At 42.7% G+C, this 17,803-nt stretch overlaps 1 protein-coding gene across 2 annotated transcripts in view; it reads left to right on the top strand.

Annotated features, from left to right (window-relative positions):
• Window positions 1-336: 336 nt before the first annotated feature.
• The window catches only part of Uhrf1bp1l (UHRF1 binding protein 1 like), a 73,331-nt gene continuing 55,864 nt past the window's right edge, over window positions 337-17,803 (top strand). Inside the window, exons 1-2 of one of the 2 annotated variants that reach the window (XM_029542291.1) lie at window positions 368-637; window positions 11,737-11,870. Coding sequence is in view for 1 of the 2 variants with exons in the window: in XM_021204753.1 (XP_021060412.1) it covers window positions 594-637 (44 nt within the window). In the remaining variant the exon portion in view is untranslated. Of the gene's footprint in view, window positions 638-11,736; window positions 11,871-17,803 lie in introns of both variants that reach the window. The other variant, XM_021204753.1, reaches the window with a different exon arrangement.

The raw sequence follows: 17,803 nt of genomic DNA, 5'->3' as shown, positions 1-17,803 counted from the left end.
AGCTGTTAGTCTAAGGGAAGAATCTTGGCAAAAGAAACCGAGATTAAAAAGCTGAAATGGCCAAAAGAATAGCATTAACAGAGCTATTTGTAGAGCAGAAAGTTGAGGTCGGAGGAAATGAAGAAGCAAGACTAGGATGAGAAAGTCAGCGATAGAGGCACAGACAAGATGAAGGGGAGATGAAGAAAGGACCATCTAGGAACTGGAGTCAGCGGCTCCTGCTGAATCAGGGCAGCGGGAGGACCAAGTGGGAGTCCGAAGTAGGCAGGGCTGAAGATTCCCGGAACTCCCACAGGTCCCGCCCACCTCGAGCTCGCTCCGCCCCCGACTCCTCTCCCCGCCCCCGGTCTCTTAGGTGATGCTGCAGCCAAGATGGCGCTGGCGGCGGCCGCGGCGGCCTGAGCGTCATGCTCCGGGCTCTCGGCGGCGGCTGCGGCGGCTGTGGCCTCGGCCAGGCCCTCGAGTCTCTCCTGAGAGCGAGCGCTCCGGCGCTTCTCCTCCGGTCCGGTGAGGAGGGACCGAAAGGAGACTGCCGCGAAGTGAGGAGGCTGTGAGGAGCGGCGAGAGAGCGGCGCTCCAGCCCGGCGGGCACCATGGCTGGGATCATCAAGAAACAGATCCTGAAACACCTCTCCAGGTCAGCGAGCGCGCGGGGCCGGGCCGGTCCGCTGGCCGCCGGTTCTCGGGGCCAGGTCGCAGGTTCGGGCTCTGCCGGTGCCGCTGGCGCCCCCGACCGGCCTCCGGAGTCCCGCGGAGGGCGGCGGGGCTCGGCGGGCCGGGGTCGCCTCCTCCGCCGGGGGCAGCTCCTGCGCCGAGGCTGGTGACGTCCCCGGCGTCACTCAGGTGCTGGGTGGATGGGGTGGGCTGGGACCCGGTCGGGCTCGGAAGCTCCCGGGGCTCGGAGCCGAGTGGCTCCGTTAGCCGAGGAGGACTGGGGTGTGTATGTGTGTGCCAGGGAAACGTTAACCTTGTGATTGTTCTCGGTGCCTCCTACCTGGCGTCCCCGCTCCGCGGCACGGGAGGGTGTGCTTGTTTGCACAGTTCGGATTTGTTTTAGGGGAAATTAAGCAGGAGTTCTCCGCTTCGGCCACTTCTCCGTGGAAGTCGTTTTCAGTCCCGCATCGTTCTTGCTGGAGAGTTTTCCGATTTTGGCTTCCGCGACCCTTGAGTTCAGGGAGTTAACGTCTCTGGTGTTTAAACCCCAGACGTGTCACTCTTTCCATTTCATAACACAGTTTTAGTCAGAAACATGACTCAGTAAACTGGCAGTTTGTTACTGCTCTTGGCTTCTCCATATTTGTCTCAAGACACAGGCTAAATGTAAGACCCAGTTCCAAGTTGGTGGTGACAGGGAATTCAAAGCTCTTGGTTAGGATGTCTTTCTCTCCTCTGTTATTTGTAAGTTAATGAATGCTTTTAACTGATTAAAGGAACGTTCTCAGGTTTAATGATAGACTTGTATAGTAAACATAAGTCTTCATTTTCCGGATATGTGTGTGTGTGTGTGTGTGTGTATAATACGTATATATGTATTACAGTTGAGAACATCTTGACCAAAAACAATACTATGATTCAGCAGATATTTTCCTGACATTCTATCTTTATATTGAATAAAATTTAATACACACAGTATGTATTCATAAAGTATCGAACTATAGCAAAGTTTGTGATTATGTGTTTGGTTCTTAATATCACTAATGAGAGAGAGAGAGAGAGGAGAGAAAGAGAGGAGAGAGAGAGAGAGAGAGAGAGAGAGAGAGAGAGAGAGAGAGCATGAGAGAGAGAGCGTGAGAGAGCGTGTGTGAGAGAGAGCGCATTTAAACAGGTTAAGTAAGTAGCTCAGATTGTCCTGTAACTCATAACAAATCTCAGCTCCCCTCGAGTTCAGTGTCATCCCACCTCAGCTTCCTGAGTGCTGAGATTACAGGTCTGTGCTAACATGCTTTGTTGGAACTGTTTTTTTAAAAAAATTATATAGATAGTGCAATACTGAGTCATTTTGAATAATGTTTATTACTTAGGGTAAGTCTGACTCATGAGATGCCCTTTGCCCTTGCCTATTTCTAGATCCATAAGAAAATTCAGATCCATAGACAATGATTTTTATTGCCCTTTTCTCTCCCAGGGATAATGATACTGTAGCACTCTGTATGCCCCAAAGAAAATCTAATTCAGTCGATAAGTGCCTTAGGGCATGATCCTTTAATTCTCTTGTCTAAGTCCATTTGGGAAGACCTCTTAAGAGCAGGAGTGTAATGGCTTACTCTACCACATAGATAACTCCCATATACTTAGAGTTAAGCTCTTAGGATTACATTATAATCTTCCTGATTTCTTACACCTGTGTGGTAAATAGTAATGAGCATTTCTTTTTAAATCAGAAAGTTTCTAAAACATTAGCATTTTCTCTCTTTTTTTTAAATGGAGAAACCATTTGTAGTTTATTTTTTTAAAAAAAGATTATTATTTTTTATTTATTTGCGGTATGCATCCAAGTGTGAACATATGTGCCTGATCCAGCCTAGGTATGGAACATCTGAGGATAACTGGTGCTCACCTCCCACCATGTGTGTTCTGGTGGTGGAACTCAGTTTCCCAGGCTGGGTAGAGTGCTGGCCTAGCATGGAAGATGCCCTGGGTTCAGTGCCTAACACCTTATACACCTTATAAACTGGATGTGGTGACAGATTCCTGCAGTCTCAGCACTCGGGGGGTGGGGTGGGGTGGGGGGGGTGGAAGCTGTCAGATCAAGATCTTGGCAGCATAGCCTGAGGTCAGCCTGGAATGGTGGAATCCTCTGGGGGAGGGGATTGGAACCTGTACCATCATAGAGAGGAAACATTAGGAAAATGCCCAAGTTCTTCCAGTCTTTCCTGCACGGGCTCTTCCAGGAAGAAATCTGTCTAGAAAAACAGAGTGGTCACATTGAGTGAAACCTGAGATTTTAAGATTGAAACTGGCAGTTCTGGAGGCTGGGCAGCACTTTGGAAGTTGGCATATGGACAGGTGAGGAAGAAGAATTGTTTTATAAGAGACTGACACTTTATGCTTTAAGTAAATGCTGCTTGGTTTGAGTATTAGAAGTCATCTTATAAGAAACATCTCTGTTTCTTGCCTAATGTTTGTTTCTTAGTGCCTCTTGCTTTAATGAGAAGTTTGTAGACTTGACTGATCTGAACCAACTATGGGGTGTGTGAAGAGAGACAGGAAGAGGCTAGAAGTGTTATATTTTAAGGGAAATGAAACAGGAAAAGCCTTTGAAAGAAATTACCCAGATTTTTTTTTTTTTTTTAGGTCAGAACAGGGTATGTGTTGAATGTGGTTACAGGGGAATCTTACCCCCGTAAGGGAATGAGAAGTTCTTTAAAACATTCACATATAAGAAAGGAAGATGGAAGGCAGAGGCAGGCAGATTTCTGAGTTCGAGGGCAGCCTGGTCTACAAAGTGAGTTCCAGGACAGCCAGGATGATACAGAGAAACCCTGTCTCTAAACAAACAAACAAACAAACAAAGGAAGATGGAGCAGTATCTACCTGTCATTTCACCATCACACCCTTTTATCTGTTGCTCTATGTCTCTCTGTACACATGTGTGTAGGTGTATGTGCAGGGAAATGTAGTTGAAGCTGTTGAAGATCTGACCACACACCTGAGATAGGCGGAAGACTGGCAGGGACAAAAGGTACACATTTAATTAAGCTGGGACCTGAAAAGTGGTAAGAAAGATCCAAGCACAAATGCTTGCCTCCCATTGCTTAGCCTCAGGACAATATGATACACAGGTTTTTCTGCAGATTAGGAGTTCACTTGGTAGACTGTACCTCACGGGGTGGAGTCTCTGTCCTGTTTGAAGGAGTGGTTGTCAACCCTGGAACTTTGTTCCTTTGGGGACATGTGGCCATGGTTTTGATTATTGTGACTTGGAAGGTTGTCACCTGGTTGGTAGAGGCCAGGGATTCTGCCCGAGACTATCATGCACAGCCAGCACAGACCTGTAATATGAAATTCCATCGGGCTCAGATGTCAGCAGCCGAAAGGCTGAGGAGCTGGTTTCAAATATGTAGATGTGTATCAAATGATGGAGCTCGATAACTTTGCTGGCTCTGGTTATTTTGTCTGCAGGCAACAGAAATGTGTCAACTTAAGTAAAAGGGGAAATATGGTTGAATCTGAATCTGTTGGGTGGGTCACAGATTCAGAGGAAGATCTGACCACACACCCTGAGACAGGCAGAAGACAGGCAGACTCCTTGAATTTCCCTGGGCCTTCATCTTAGAGCAAGGCCTGTCAGTGTCAGATAGTAGACTAGACAGTTCTTTGCTGTAGAGGATTACTCTGTGCTGTGTGGGGTGTTTAATATTTCTAGGAATTTCCAAAAGTTCCCCAGGGGATAAAACTGCAGCTGATTGCAGCTTTGGAGTTAGGACTCTTATTCTCTGATCTTTCCTGTTAAATTATTTGGAGAGAACATTTTTATGGTCCACTTCTTGCTATTCATAGATTAGTTTGTCATGGCAAAGAGTGGAGCAATGTCTTAGTTACCTTTCCATTGCTGTGAAGAGACATGACAACTGAAGCAGTTTATAAAAGAAATCAGCTGGGCACAGTGGTGGCACACGCCTTTATTCCCAGCACTTGAGAGGCAGAGGCAGGCAGATTTCTGAGTTTGAGGCCAGCCTGGTCTACAGAGTTGAGTTCCAGGACAGCCAGGGCTACACAGAGAAACCCTGTTTTGAAAAACCAAAGGAGAAAAAAAAAAAAAAAACATACATAAAAGAAATCATTTAACCAGGGGCTTACATTTCCATAGGATGAGTCTGTGGCTGTCAGGTCAGGGAACATGATAGCAGGCAGTCAGGCATAACACTGGAGCTTAAGTGAGAGGCAAGGAAAGAAAGCCAACTGGGAATAACATGGACTTTTGAAACCCCAAACCCTGCCCCAACCCACTCCCAGTGACTTACCTCTTCCAGTAAGGCCACACTTCCTAATCCTTACCAAATAGTTCCACCAAGAGGTGATCAAGCATTCAAATATAGGAGCCCATTGGGAGTATTCACATTCAAACCATCACAGACAGCAAAGATATGGTTATGGAGAGAATTATTTTGGATTGAGATTGCTGCTCATTTTGGTGTCAATAATAGGCTTAGCTAAATTAGATTTTCGTGGGCTTTATTTGCTATGTTAAGGGAACTGGACTTCATTCCTGACTTGTGGCTGACTACTAATAAGTAATTCCAGCTAACAGAAGGGTATAGTTAGTATAGGAGTCTTGTTTATGGAGTCTGGCTCCAGGAACAATACCTAAAGGCGAAATATAACATCCACAAATGGACTTGGAGTAACTTATGTACTGGAGGGATGCTGTGTCCTTCAGAACCTAGTATCTGTTTGTTGCTCTGTGTTTGGAGAACCAGATTTGAAAAAGTTCTGGGTCCAGGGCAGCTCCAAGGATGGAGATAGGAGAGATAACCTGAATGTCTCAGTGTGAGTTGTTTTATAAACTAAGGGGAAAGGACAGTTTGAAAGGGTGAGTGCAGGCTGAGGAGTTGGCTTGTGGGTGAGGTGCCTGCTGTACCACCATGAGGACCTTCGTTCAGATCCCTACCACCCACATAGAACCCCGTGCAGCAGCTTATGTCTTTAATCCCAGGGCTGAGAAGGCAGGGAGGTTTCCTGGAGCTCGCCTGCCAGTCTAGCCAAATCTAGCTGAATCGGTGAGTTCTGTGTTCAGTCATTCCCAAAGGTAAAAAGGAAATCGAAGAAGATATCAGCTGTTAATGTCCGGCCTCCACATCTGTGTGCACACATGTGTATCCGTATACAAACTCGTGCACAAAGTCACTTTCTCAAGTAACTAATCTCTATTCAAAGACCAAGTTTTCACATGATTTTTGGTTGTTTTTGTTTTGTTTTGAGTCAAGGTCTTGCTGTTTAGCACAGCTTTGCTTGGAACTAACATTTCTTAAGTATTCATGGTGTGTGTAGGCTACATGGATGCTGTGGTATGCATGTGGAAAGGCAGAGGATAACTTGTGGGAGTTGGATCGCTCCCTTCCATGTAGGTCCTGGGAATGGAACTCAGGTCATGGGTTTGGTGGCCAGCATCCTTACTCACTGGGCCATCTCATCAGCCCTTGTCTGGGACTGATCTTCCTGCCTCCAGCTTCCAAGTGCTATAAATTCAGGCTTGGGCCTGGACCTCAGGCCCACATCTTGTAATAAAGCTTGACAGTTTGTAGGGAGGTGTACATTTCAGATCATGAGCGTGCGTGCACGTGCATGCGCGCGCACACACACACACACACACACACACAGACACACAGACACACAGACACACACACACTACATATTGATCATTACAGATGCAAGGATGATTTTAATTGATTCAGTTCTGTTCTAGGAAGCATAAATAGGGGTTTTAGCTTATTTCTAAACTACATTGCTGTATGAAATTTGTGAGTTGGTTTACTTAGATTAGGCAACTGAGGGAAAACTTGGTTACTTTTTAGATTACAAATGAATTTGCTTTTATAAGATTTGACATTATTTAAAAGTAATTTTGTTTTTTCATTTTAATATAATACCTAGTAATACATGTATATTGACATTAGCTGTACTAGTTTTTTTTTTTAACAAATAAGTTACTGGATGCTTGCTTTGTACTGCTGAGAACATAGTAATGAAAAAAAGCGATAGAAACCCCCACACTCATGGTGTTACATTTTAATCAGAGGATAAAGGTAATTAATCAATAGTCAACAGTCAAACATGTAACAGGGTGTTAAATGCACTTTAAAAAGAAACAGAAAGGGGGTAGGAAGATTGGGATGGGGTTCGTAGTTAGTCCCGATTGTTGGCGGTCAGGAATGCTCAACTGGAATGTATTTCACAAGACTTGAAAGGGGTGGTGGGAGCCAATGCAAACACCTCTGATGGTGGTAGCTTGCTTGCTATTTTGAAATATGTTGAGGCCTCCAGTGAGGTGAAATAGAGTGGAGTAGGAAAGAAAACACAGGCCACGGCTGGGGAGAGTGTACCTCACTGGTGAGAAGCTTGTATGGCATGCTTGAAACCCTGGGTTTGATCCCCACCTGACAACAAAATGATCCAGATCATGTCAAAGTACAAAAAAAAGTCCTTTGGGGGCTGGAGAGATGGCTCAGTGGTTAAGAGCACTGACTACTCTTCCAGAGGTCCTGAGTTCAAATCCTAGCAACCACATGGTGGATCACTACCATCTGTAATGAGATCTGAGGCCCTCTTCTGTGTGTCTGAAGACAGCTACAATGTACTTACATATAATAACAAATAAATCTTTGAGCCAGAGTGAGCAGGGCCGGAGTGAGCGGGGCGACAGTGAGCAGAGGTCCCAAGATCAAGTCCCAGCAACCACATGATGGCTCACAACCAGCTACAGTGTACTCATATATACATAAAATAAATAAATAATATATATATATATATATATATATATATATATATATATATTTAAAAAAAAAGATCTTTGGGGACAAAGGATGTGGGCTCTCCAACTTCAGATCTAGAGTGCTTGACTAATATGTACAGGGCCCTGAGGGCTATCTAGGGTGCCACATTAGAAATGGAGAGACATGACAGGACATGCCTACAATCCTAGTGTGTGTCATATAGAGAAGGGAACTCAGGAAGTTCAAGGTCATTCCTTGCTACTTTGTGAGTTAGAGGCCAGCACAGGCTCTGTAGAAGACAGGGTCTCTTGTATCCTTCATCTACAGCCTGTTACCCACCAGGAATTTCTGTCCTTCCTGTGGGTCCTGGGGACCAAACCTAGGACCTCTGGAAAAGCAGCAGATGCTCTTAGCCACTGAGCCATCTCTTCAGCCCCTAGTTTCAGGTTTTATTTCTGTATTTACTGGGACCAAGTTTCCTTATATCCAGTATCAATGTGGAAACTGATAGTGACTGGCTTTTGCACTGAAGAGAGGTTGGAAATCACTAGAGGTTTTTTTTTTTTTTTTTTAAGCAAAGGATCACTCTGTCAGCTTAGCTTTGTGAGCAACAGGAAGGAGAAGACTTGAAAGGCCAATGGAGACAGTTATCTATGCAGGTGAAAAGAAAATGTTACCAAGGTAGATAGATGCCTTGGAGTTGTGGAGGGTTAGTCTCTAGATGTACTTGGAAGGCAGAGCCCCGTTGACTGACAGACAAGATATGGAATAAGAGTTGTCTTAAGAATGGTAATGGAGGCCACTGACAAGATGGGGTTGCTGTGAACTGCATTGGAGGTGGCTGCTGGGGGAGCAGGCTGTCAGGGATCAGAAGTTTGGTTTTGAATGGTAATTTGTATTTGTTCATTATGAAGTAGAGATGCCCTCCCTTTTTAAATTTATGACCTGATTTAGAGTATGCAACCATTTAGTCTGGCAATAACAATGAAAGTGTTTTTTTTGTTGTTGTTGTTGAGGCCATCCAATTGGTTCATGATCCTTTTCTCCTCAATACTTCACTTTTCTCTTACTTCTTTTTTTGTTTTGTTTTGTTTTGTTTTTCTAAAATTTATTCATCATTTTATTTGTTTATATTTCAAATGTTATCTCTCCCTCTTCCCAGTCTCTCCCCTCCATGAACCTCCCACCCCCCCTTTGCCTCTAAGAGGGTGCTTTCCCACCTCCCTACCCACTCCTTCCTCCCCACCCTAGCATCCTCCTTCTCTAGGGTACCAAGCCTTCAAAGGTCCAAGGGCCTCCCTTCCCAGCGATGCCAGATAACCAGAGGTCCCTCTCTGGTTTGTGGTTTAGTCCCTGGGAGCTCTGAGGGATTTGGTTAGGTGATATTGTTCTTCCCATGGGGTTGCAATCTCCTTCAGCTCTTCCTCTAACTCTTCCATTGAGGTCCCCAGGTTCAGTCCAATGGTTGCTGTGAGTATCTGGATTTGTCTTAGGCAGGTGCTGGCAGAATCTCTGAGAGGACAGCCATACTAGGCTCCTGTCTGCAAGCACATCTTGGCATCAGGAGTAGTGTCAGGATTTGGTGTCTGTGGATGGAAAGGATCCCACGGTGGGGTGGTCTCTGGATGGCCTTTCCTTCAGTCTCTGCTCCATTTTTGTTCCTTCATTTCCTTTAGACAGGGACAATCTGGGTTAAAAATTTTGAGGTCAGTGGGTGGCCACATCCCTCTACTGGGGACCGTGTCTGTCTATTGGAGGTGATCTCTTCCAGCTGTTGTGTATTTCAACTAACATCATTCCCATTGGGTCCTGGGATCCTCTCACATCCTTGGCATCTGGCACTTTCTAGTGGTTCCCCAAGTTCCCCACCCCATTGCTACTTATTTTTATTCCCTCTCCTGGCCCTCTGGACTTCTCTCCTGTCTCTTTCCATACTTGGTCTTCCCCCACCCCCTTTCCCTCTTCTCCTCCCCCCAACCTGTGATTATTTTCTACCTCCTTCTAAGTGGATTTGAAGCACCCACTGCTTGGCCATTCTTTTTGTTAAGCTTCCTGTGGTCTGTGAGTTTTATCATAGTATTCTGAGCTTTGGGGCTAATATCCACTTATCAGTGAGTACATACCATGTATGTCCTTTTGGGTCTGGGTTACCTCACTTTCTAGTTCCATCCATTTTTCTACAAAGTTTGTGAAGTTTTTTTTTTTTTTTTTAAAAGATTTGTTTATTTATTTTATTTTATTTAATATGAGTACACTGTAGCTGTCTTCAGACACACACCAGAAGTGTGTGCATCAGATCCCATTACAGATGGTTGTGAGCTACCATGTGGTTGCTGGGAATTGAACTCAGGACCTCTGGAAGAGCAGTCAGTGCTCTTAACTGCTGAGCCATCTCTCCAGCCCAAGTTGTTGTTTTTAATAGCTGAGTAGTAGTACATTGTGTAAATGTACCGTATTTTCTGTATCCATTCTTGCGTTGAGGGACATCTGGGTTGTTTCCAGCTTCTGGCTGTTATAAATGAGGCTCTTTACCTCCCTTTAGGACATATTGTCTCTCAGGCGTCATCTTACAAGGACATTTCCTATGAGCAGTTTTAATGAAGCTAGTTTTTACTGATCTTCATTTTTAAGACTCGATTGGGTTTTATTTTATGTGTATGTATGCATGCATGCATGTATATTAAAACAATTGTCCTAAGTTCTGTGGTTGCATTCTCTTTATGGACAGAATGCCTTGATGATCAAGTCCCAGTGGTTGTGGTGTTTTTCCTCATTGCTCCTTTAGCTTCTGCGCTAGAAACTGAATGTAAAAGTTGTTCAGAAACACATTTATTAGTCTAGAGAAATAAATGTATCTGCGTGGGGGAGATGGCTCAGGAGTTCAGAGCACCTGCTGTTCATGCAGATCTCTTTTCTGTTCCCTGCACCCACCCACTGGTTCTCAACCATCTTTAAATCCAGTTTGCGGGGATCTGGTACCCTCTTCTGGCCTCTGTAGGCACCAGATAAGCGTGTAGTGCTTATGTGTGTGTGTGTGTCTGTCTGTCTGTCTGTCTGTCTCTCTATGTGTGCATAGAATATAAATTGCTTGTTCTCAATACCTTTTTGGTAGATTTAAAAAATTGCCTGACATTCAGAGAATTTAGATTAAAAAATTTTGGCACTAAATTAGTTCTCTAATATACTTTATTTTTTAAAAAAATTCTTGGGGTTTTATTTATTTTTATTTTATGTTTATGAAATGTTTTGCCTGAATGTATGTGTGTGCACCACATATTTAAGGTATTCCTGGAGGCCAGAAGAGGGTTTCAGACTCCCTGAAACTGGAGTTACAGATACTTTTTTTTTTTTTTTTTTGTCTTTTCGAGGCAGGGTTTCTCTGTATAGCCCTGGCTGTCCTGGAACTCACTTTGTAGACCAGGCTGGCCTCGAACTCAGAAATCCGCCTGCCTCTGCCTCCCGAGTGCTGGGATTAAAGGCATGAGCCACCACGCCCGGCTTGAGTTACAGATACTTGTGAGCCACTACATAGATGCTGGGAATCGAACCTGGGTCCTCTGAAAGAGCAGCCAGTGTTGTTAACAGCTGATTATTTCTCCAGACCCTTTAAAACACTTGGATATTCAAATATAGTTCATTACTGGAATATTCTCTGGTTTATGAGTTATTTTTCTTCTTTGCCCCTCTCTTATGCCCTCTCTCCTTTCCTCCCTTCTTTAAGAGGCAGGGTTCAGTACCATAATTTAGGCTGGCCTGGAACACACTTTTATCCCAAATTGGTCTTGAACTCACAGCAGTTCCCTTGCCTCTGCCTCCTGAGTACTGGCAGTACCGATGTGAACCACTATACTAGGCTGAACTATTTTTCATAGGTAATGTTAGGTATGCTTCAGTATTCAGAGATGAGAACTACAGTTTTCACTGATTTGGGCAGTCCAACTGATGTGGTAATTTGTATTTGTAGTTTGCTAGTTTTATAGTGTCTGAATTTGTTTATTTAATGTTGTTATCCAGCACAGCCTTTACATAAGGCTTATTCCACATAGCAATCTCATTTTTCTTGGTGCTTTTATATGCATTTAAAAGTGACTGTACCACAGGAGAGTAATGACAGTGGTGGAGAGGGTGAGGAACCCCTACATGGTTAGTGTGTTTGCAGATGTATGCAGTGTCTGCCTGCAGGTAATCTGGTGTGAGATACAACTGTTCTTGTAAGCAAATCACAGCTGAATATTTCACTCCTCTTCCTTCCTTCCCTTAAACTTGCCCCCTTCTGTGTCCCCTGTGTCCCCATTCCCTACAGCGTTCCCTGCTGGCTGTGGTGGAGAATGGTGTGCTGGGAATTGCACAATCAGCTAAGTGAGTACCAGAAGAGTCTAAGAACCCTGGCAGCTGACTGCTTGCTTTCTCCAGGAATAGGGACCTTTTGTCCCTCAGGTAATACTTCTGTTCCCCAGTTTTCATTTCTTTTCTTTAAGCACGGATTGTGCCCCACATAAAGATGACCTCATTCTTAAAAAAGTAGATAGCTACAAATTCATGTAAATCCTCCTTTAGAATGTCTGTTGGTTTTTTTTTTTTTTTTTAAAGGACAAGGTTTGGCAACTCAGAAAGTTGTCACCATCCTTTTCTGATGTTGCAAGGGAAGTTTGGTAATTTACAGCCAGGTATTGGGCAAGAGTAACTAGCATCTGATGTTTTAATATGTATGGCTTCTTAGTATAATGTGATTACTAAGGTCTAAAGACTTTTTTGTTTTTGATCAAAAAATGTTTTGGTAACTTCTCATTCTCCATTGAAGGCCTTCAGAGATCATTTTGTGTTTAATATCAATTTTGATCTGTATCATCTAAATAGTCGTAATCATGGGAATGGTTCTGTTTGCAGTTGGGCAGCCTTTTCATGGTTCTGTCTTACCTTCTGCATCTCATTTGAAGATTTATCATCAGTGGTGAGTTATGCCACCTGCACATAGCTCCAGCTAATTGGGATATCAGATAGGATGCGCGCGCACGCGCGCGCGTGCGCGCGCGCACACACACACACACACACACACACACACACACACACACACACATGCTTGAAGGCCAGGTCCAAACAAAAGACAAAAAAAAAAATGACATTATACAACTCATTACATAGCTCGGACTAATAAAAAGTTAATAAGTGTTATATTGTCACGATGGTCATTTGCCATACTTGCTCCTCTTGATCCTCTGTAGGCACTTAGAAATCTGGATCTCACTGCAAAATTGACAAACTTTTAAAAACTTTTGAAATTCATTTTACTGTAGTGGCAATTAAGGTGTTTGTTTGTTTGCTTATAAAGGCATTCAGGGAAGACTCTGCTCTTGTGTGTACATTCACTGAGTCGTCTGGGTCAGGCATTCAGGAAGTATAGTCCAACCACAGTCTGGTGCATTTTCCCCATTGCTCCTCTTTAACATAGCATCTGCTGGTCAGTGCTTATCTTACTGCAGATGAGCTATTATGATTATATTCTGGTTTTTGGTTGTTGTTAAGATGTATTTATTTTCTGTGTATAGGTGTTTTGCTTGCATGTCTGTCTGTGAACGATGTTTTTGTCTGGTGCCCATGGAAGCCAGAAGAGAGTATCTGGTCTCCTGGAACTGAGGATATACATGGTTCTGAATAGTCACATGGAGTGCTGGGAGTTGAACCAGCACCTTCCAAAAGAGTGACCAGCACTGTTACCTACTGACTTCTGTTCAGCACCAGGAGAGCACTGTGTGTCAGTACTCATTATTTCCAGGGTTAACTCTTTTCATTACCTCCCTATACTTTGCCTTTCTTCCCATTTCTGGGGGTAGACCCTAGCACCCCATATATGCTAAATAAGTGCTTTATCAGTAAGTTGTATCCCTACCCCTTTGAGCTTTATTTCTGTTTTTGAGACAATATCTCACTAAGTTTTCCAGACAGGCAGACCTTTGAACTTTCTTTGCATCCTAGGCCAGGTGTTGAGCTTGCTTAGCCTCCTGGGTAGCCAGATTACAGGCTTGTGCCACCAGACCCAGATTAGCTCCTCATCTGAATCAGTCATGATTCCTTTTTAGTAGATGACTGTTACATTTATAAAGGTTTATTTATTGTATTTGATGTGAGTGTTTTTCCTGTGTGTATGTGTGTTTACTCTGTGTGCCTAGTAACTGTGGACCCAGAGGATCAGCAGCAGATTCCTGCAACCGAGTGAAGACAGTTTGAGCTGCCACATCAGTACAGGGATCTGAATCTGGGTCTTTTGCAGAAGCAGCAAGTGCTGCATCCCACCAGTCTGATTCCCGAGGTTATCTTGTTCTGAAGTTAGGACTTGGCAGACTGCTTGGCACACGTCTGAGCATCTCTGCTGTCACTGCCCAGATTTATCAGTTTTTGTATCAGTTTTCTGCAACTAAATGTTCTCTTTTCCTTCTGGTCTTACACTTCTTTATTTTATCCTTAGCTCTGTTACCAGAGAACTGTTTTAGAGCTAATCTTACTTAAGATTTTGCTAAATCTTTTAATGGTTCATGTTGAAGTTTTCAAGAAAAAGTTGTTTAAGATTGAGCCACAGTCAATCTACTGAGAACGGGAGAAACTGATTCATGGGAAGAAAGTATATTCTTGTAAAATAAAAGTCCTTACTGCCTGTTTTTGTTTCTCAAGGTATACCATTTTTTTTTCTAATGAAAATTTCTTGTACTGTGGTATACTGTTCTATATTACAATACATCTGCATATGACCACTGTATGTGACCCTTTATAAACTTATTACTTACTGCCTCTGTCCTCTGGCTCATTTTCCGAGTAGAAACTTTCTCTTAAATAAGCATGTCTCAGGGAATGCTTTCCCAAAGCTATCTTTTTTTCTTGTTTTTTTCGAGACAGGGTTTCTTTGTGTAGCCCTGCCTGTGCTGGAACTCACTTTGTAGACCAGGCTGGCCTCGAACTCAAAGATCCACACACTTCTGCCTCCTGAGTGCTGGGATTGGGGGCGTGCACCACCACTGGCCAGCTAAAGTTGTGTTGTTTATTTCTAACAATCAAGCACTCTTTCCCAGCCTCCTTTTTCTCCTATTTTCATTTGTATGGCACTGTCTGTGGCACAGAGTAGCATTGTCACACACTGTGGTGAGGTGTGTAGGGGCTCTTCTCTAATAATGAACAGTGACTGTGTCTCACTGTTCAAGTTTCTGCAGAGTCTGCTGGGTGTTCCTATGAAGGGTAAGTGTAGAATTTTGCCACACCTTATACTTCAATAGTCTAGATAACCCCATACTGATTTTAATAACTGGTCCCTATTTTTAGTGTTAGAACCATTTTCATATTTTTTGAAAATAACCCTCCAAGCTGAACGAGATGTTTCTGTGCATAGAAGACGGCATGTGGTCAGTGGGCCCCACCCTCTTCTGTGCTTTAAACACTTATGTTGAAAAACTGATTATTCAAAGTTGTTTTATTTTCTAGCATTTACAAAAATATCCTTGCTGAGCAAACAATGTAAATTGAGGTTGCAAAGCAGAGTGGACAGAGGGAGAGTTCCTCAGTGGTGCAGCCACAGGCAAGACGTCTGCACTTCTGAAGACAGTCTGTCAGCTGTAAGCAACCTTTATTAAACTCACTGGGTTGCCAAAACCAAAAACCAAAAACCAAAACAAGACAGGAACATAGAAGAGAAACTGGTTGGGAAAAGGCAGGAAATGGTGGGAGCGGGAGGGAAATGAGGGAGGTGTGGGGTGACTAGGATAAAAATAAATCAGATACATGTATGAGAATGTCCCAGTGAAACCCATTATGCATAGTTGTGTATAATATATGCTGGCCCCTGGCTCTTAACTTAAAAAACTCCTTTTGCATAGTGAATTGGTTTTGTCCATTTGTTGGAAATCAATTCACTATAAATTTGGATCTATGTTTTAAAAGCTGTATTGTGTTTTATTGATCCATTATTTATTTACACTGGTATCAGGCTAATTTGGTTTCTCAGGCTAATTTGGTTTCTTTTTTATAAATACTGAGCTTGTATAATGCCACCAACTTTGTTCATCTTTTTGAAAGCTATTTTAGGTCTTTTGTATTTCTATAGGAGTTTTTAAATCAGCATGTTATTTCTACCATCCTAATGAAATTTTACTTTTAGTTATCTTAAATCTATGTCTATTTGGGGAGAATTGGTTTCTTAGCAATATTGAGTCATGAAGCCACGTAAATTTATTTAAATCTTTAATTTATATATGTTACATACCCTCTTAAATGTATATAGCTCAAAATATCATTTTCTGTGGCCATGTGTTGACACACCTATAATCCCAGCTACCTTGCCTGGCAACTTGTGAAGGCCATGTGCTGAAATTTATCCTTTGACCTTTGCACGCATGTTTATTTGCACACAGCTACACACATGCATACATGCATGTGTACACACACATGGATGCACTCACTAAGGAGAGTAAAAATGAACCCTTTAAAGGGAAGGAAGCAGTTACCTTTCAGAAGAGCATTGGGGTAGAGGAAAGCTTGGTTAGGCTGAAAGGCAAAGCTTTGGATCAAGGAGAAGACCGTGGATGTCTCTGTAGAAGAGCCTCATTTGTTTCTTACTCTGCACTGGAGGTATACTATTGGATGTATAATGCATTTCATGGACTGTGAAAAGTACGATTAATTGTAGATTAAGGATTTAATGTTCTTAGGGGCTGGAGAGATGAGATGGCTCAGCGGTTAAGAGTACTGGCTACTCTTCCAGAGGACCCAGGTTCAATTTCCAGCACACACATGGAAGCACACAACTGTCTATAATTTCAGTTCCAGGTGTTCTGACACCCTCATACATACATACAGACAGACATACATACATGCAACTAGAACACCAATATATATAAAATAAAAATATATAAATTACTAAAAAAATTATTAAAAATAAATAGAATATTTAATTTAAACAATCTATCAGATTAGGGAAAAAGTTTCCAAAAATATCCCTTTTTGTTGACTTTAAAATGTGGTATTGTAAGCCAGGTGTGGTGGCACTCAGAGGCAGAGGGCGGCAGATCTCTGTGAATTCAAGGCCAGCCTGGTCTACGAAGGTAGTTCTAGAACTCTAGGCCTGCCAGGGTCTCTCAGTAGTAAGACCCTTTCTTAAGACAAAACAAAAAGACCATTGGTTTGAAGGCATTTTATCTTTCTAGAAATAGTGTTAGGAATACAGAGGGGCACAGATTTATATAACCACTTACAATGACTTCAATATGTCTGCATATGTAATGGTTTTCTTTTTCAGTGCTGGAGAACCAGATTCAGGACTTACTTAACTTGTCACACAAGAGCTCTGCCCCTGAAGTACATGCTCAGCTCCATATTGGCTTTGATCCTTATAAAGACAGTCTTGAGAGTCTGTCTAGTGATTGCACTTCCCTACTCATTGTGAGCTCCTGTTGTCAGTGTGTGTCCAGCTTGGGTGAACTGAGAGCAGAATTGCAAATAGTCCTTTGGAAGGCTTCTGTTCTAAAATGTTGATTTGTTTGTTTCTCAGTCACAGCTGTTATCAGTAATTAGCTGTAGACTAAGAATTTAATGTTGCCTCCCCGAGGCAGTGTATTCAACCTCTACACGAACTAAGTGTAATTAAAGACGCATTTCAAAGTGTTTTATGTGTTACTTTCCATGTTTGTGGTGTTTCCTAGTAACGTGTGGTGGGCAGTCACTCAAGAAGTATTTGCTTGGGCTGGAGAGATGGTTCAGCAGTTAAGAGCAGCAGCTGCTTTTCCAGAGGTCCTGAGTTCAATTCCCAGACCATATGGTGGCTCACAACCATCTATAATGGGATCTGAGGCCCTCTCCTGGTGTGTCTGAAGACAGCTAAACTGTACTCATGTGCATAAAACAAACAAATCTTAAAAAAGTATTTGCTTACAAATATTAATTTTTAAAAATTTAACAAAAATAAAATAACGAATTTGAAGTGATTTTATTTTATTTATGTTTTTAGAGAAAGGGTCTCACTATGTCGTTCTTGCTGATCTATAACTTATTTTGTAGATCAGGCTGGGCGTGACTCAAAGATCTGTCTGTCTCTGCCTACCAAGTTCTGGGATTAAAGGCATGTGCCACCACACCTGTCCTGCTTTATTTCCTGTATGGCTAAACTTAATCAGTTTTCAATGCAGTGATATTTTGCCCTTTCTGTGTTTAAAACACTCAACAATTTGCTAACATATGGACCATACTTAAGAACTGCAGTTTGGATAACTATTAGAAAAAAATTAAACTGTTTAACATGTATTGTTAAATTCTCTGTAAAATCTAGGCTTTTATGCTGTATTGTGAAATACAATCACACGGAAATGCTTGTTTCTAATTACTATTAGATACTC

The sequence above is a fragment of the Mus pahari genome, chromosome 9 (genome assembly GCF_900095145.1).
Source record: "Mus pahari chromosome 9, PAHARI_EIJ_v1.1, whole genome shotgun sequence".
Taxonomy (NCBI): Eukaryota; Metazoa; Chordata; class Mammalia; order Rodentia; family Muridae; genus Mus; species Mus pahari.
The sequence above is the reverse complement of the archived record's forward strand: the minus strand, read 5'-3'. Positions and strand labels throughout refer to the sequence as shown.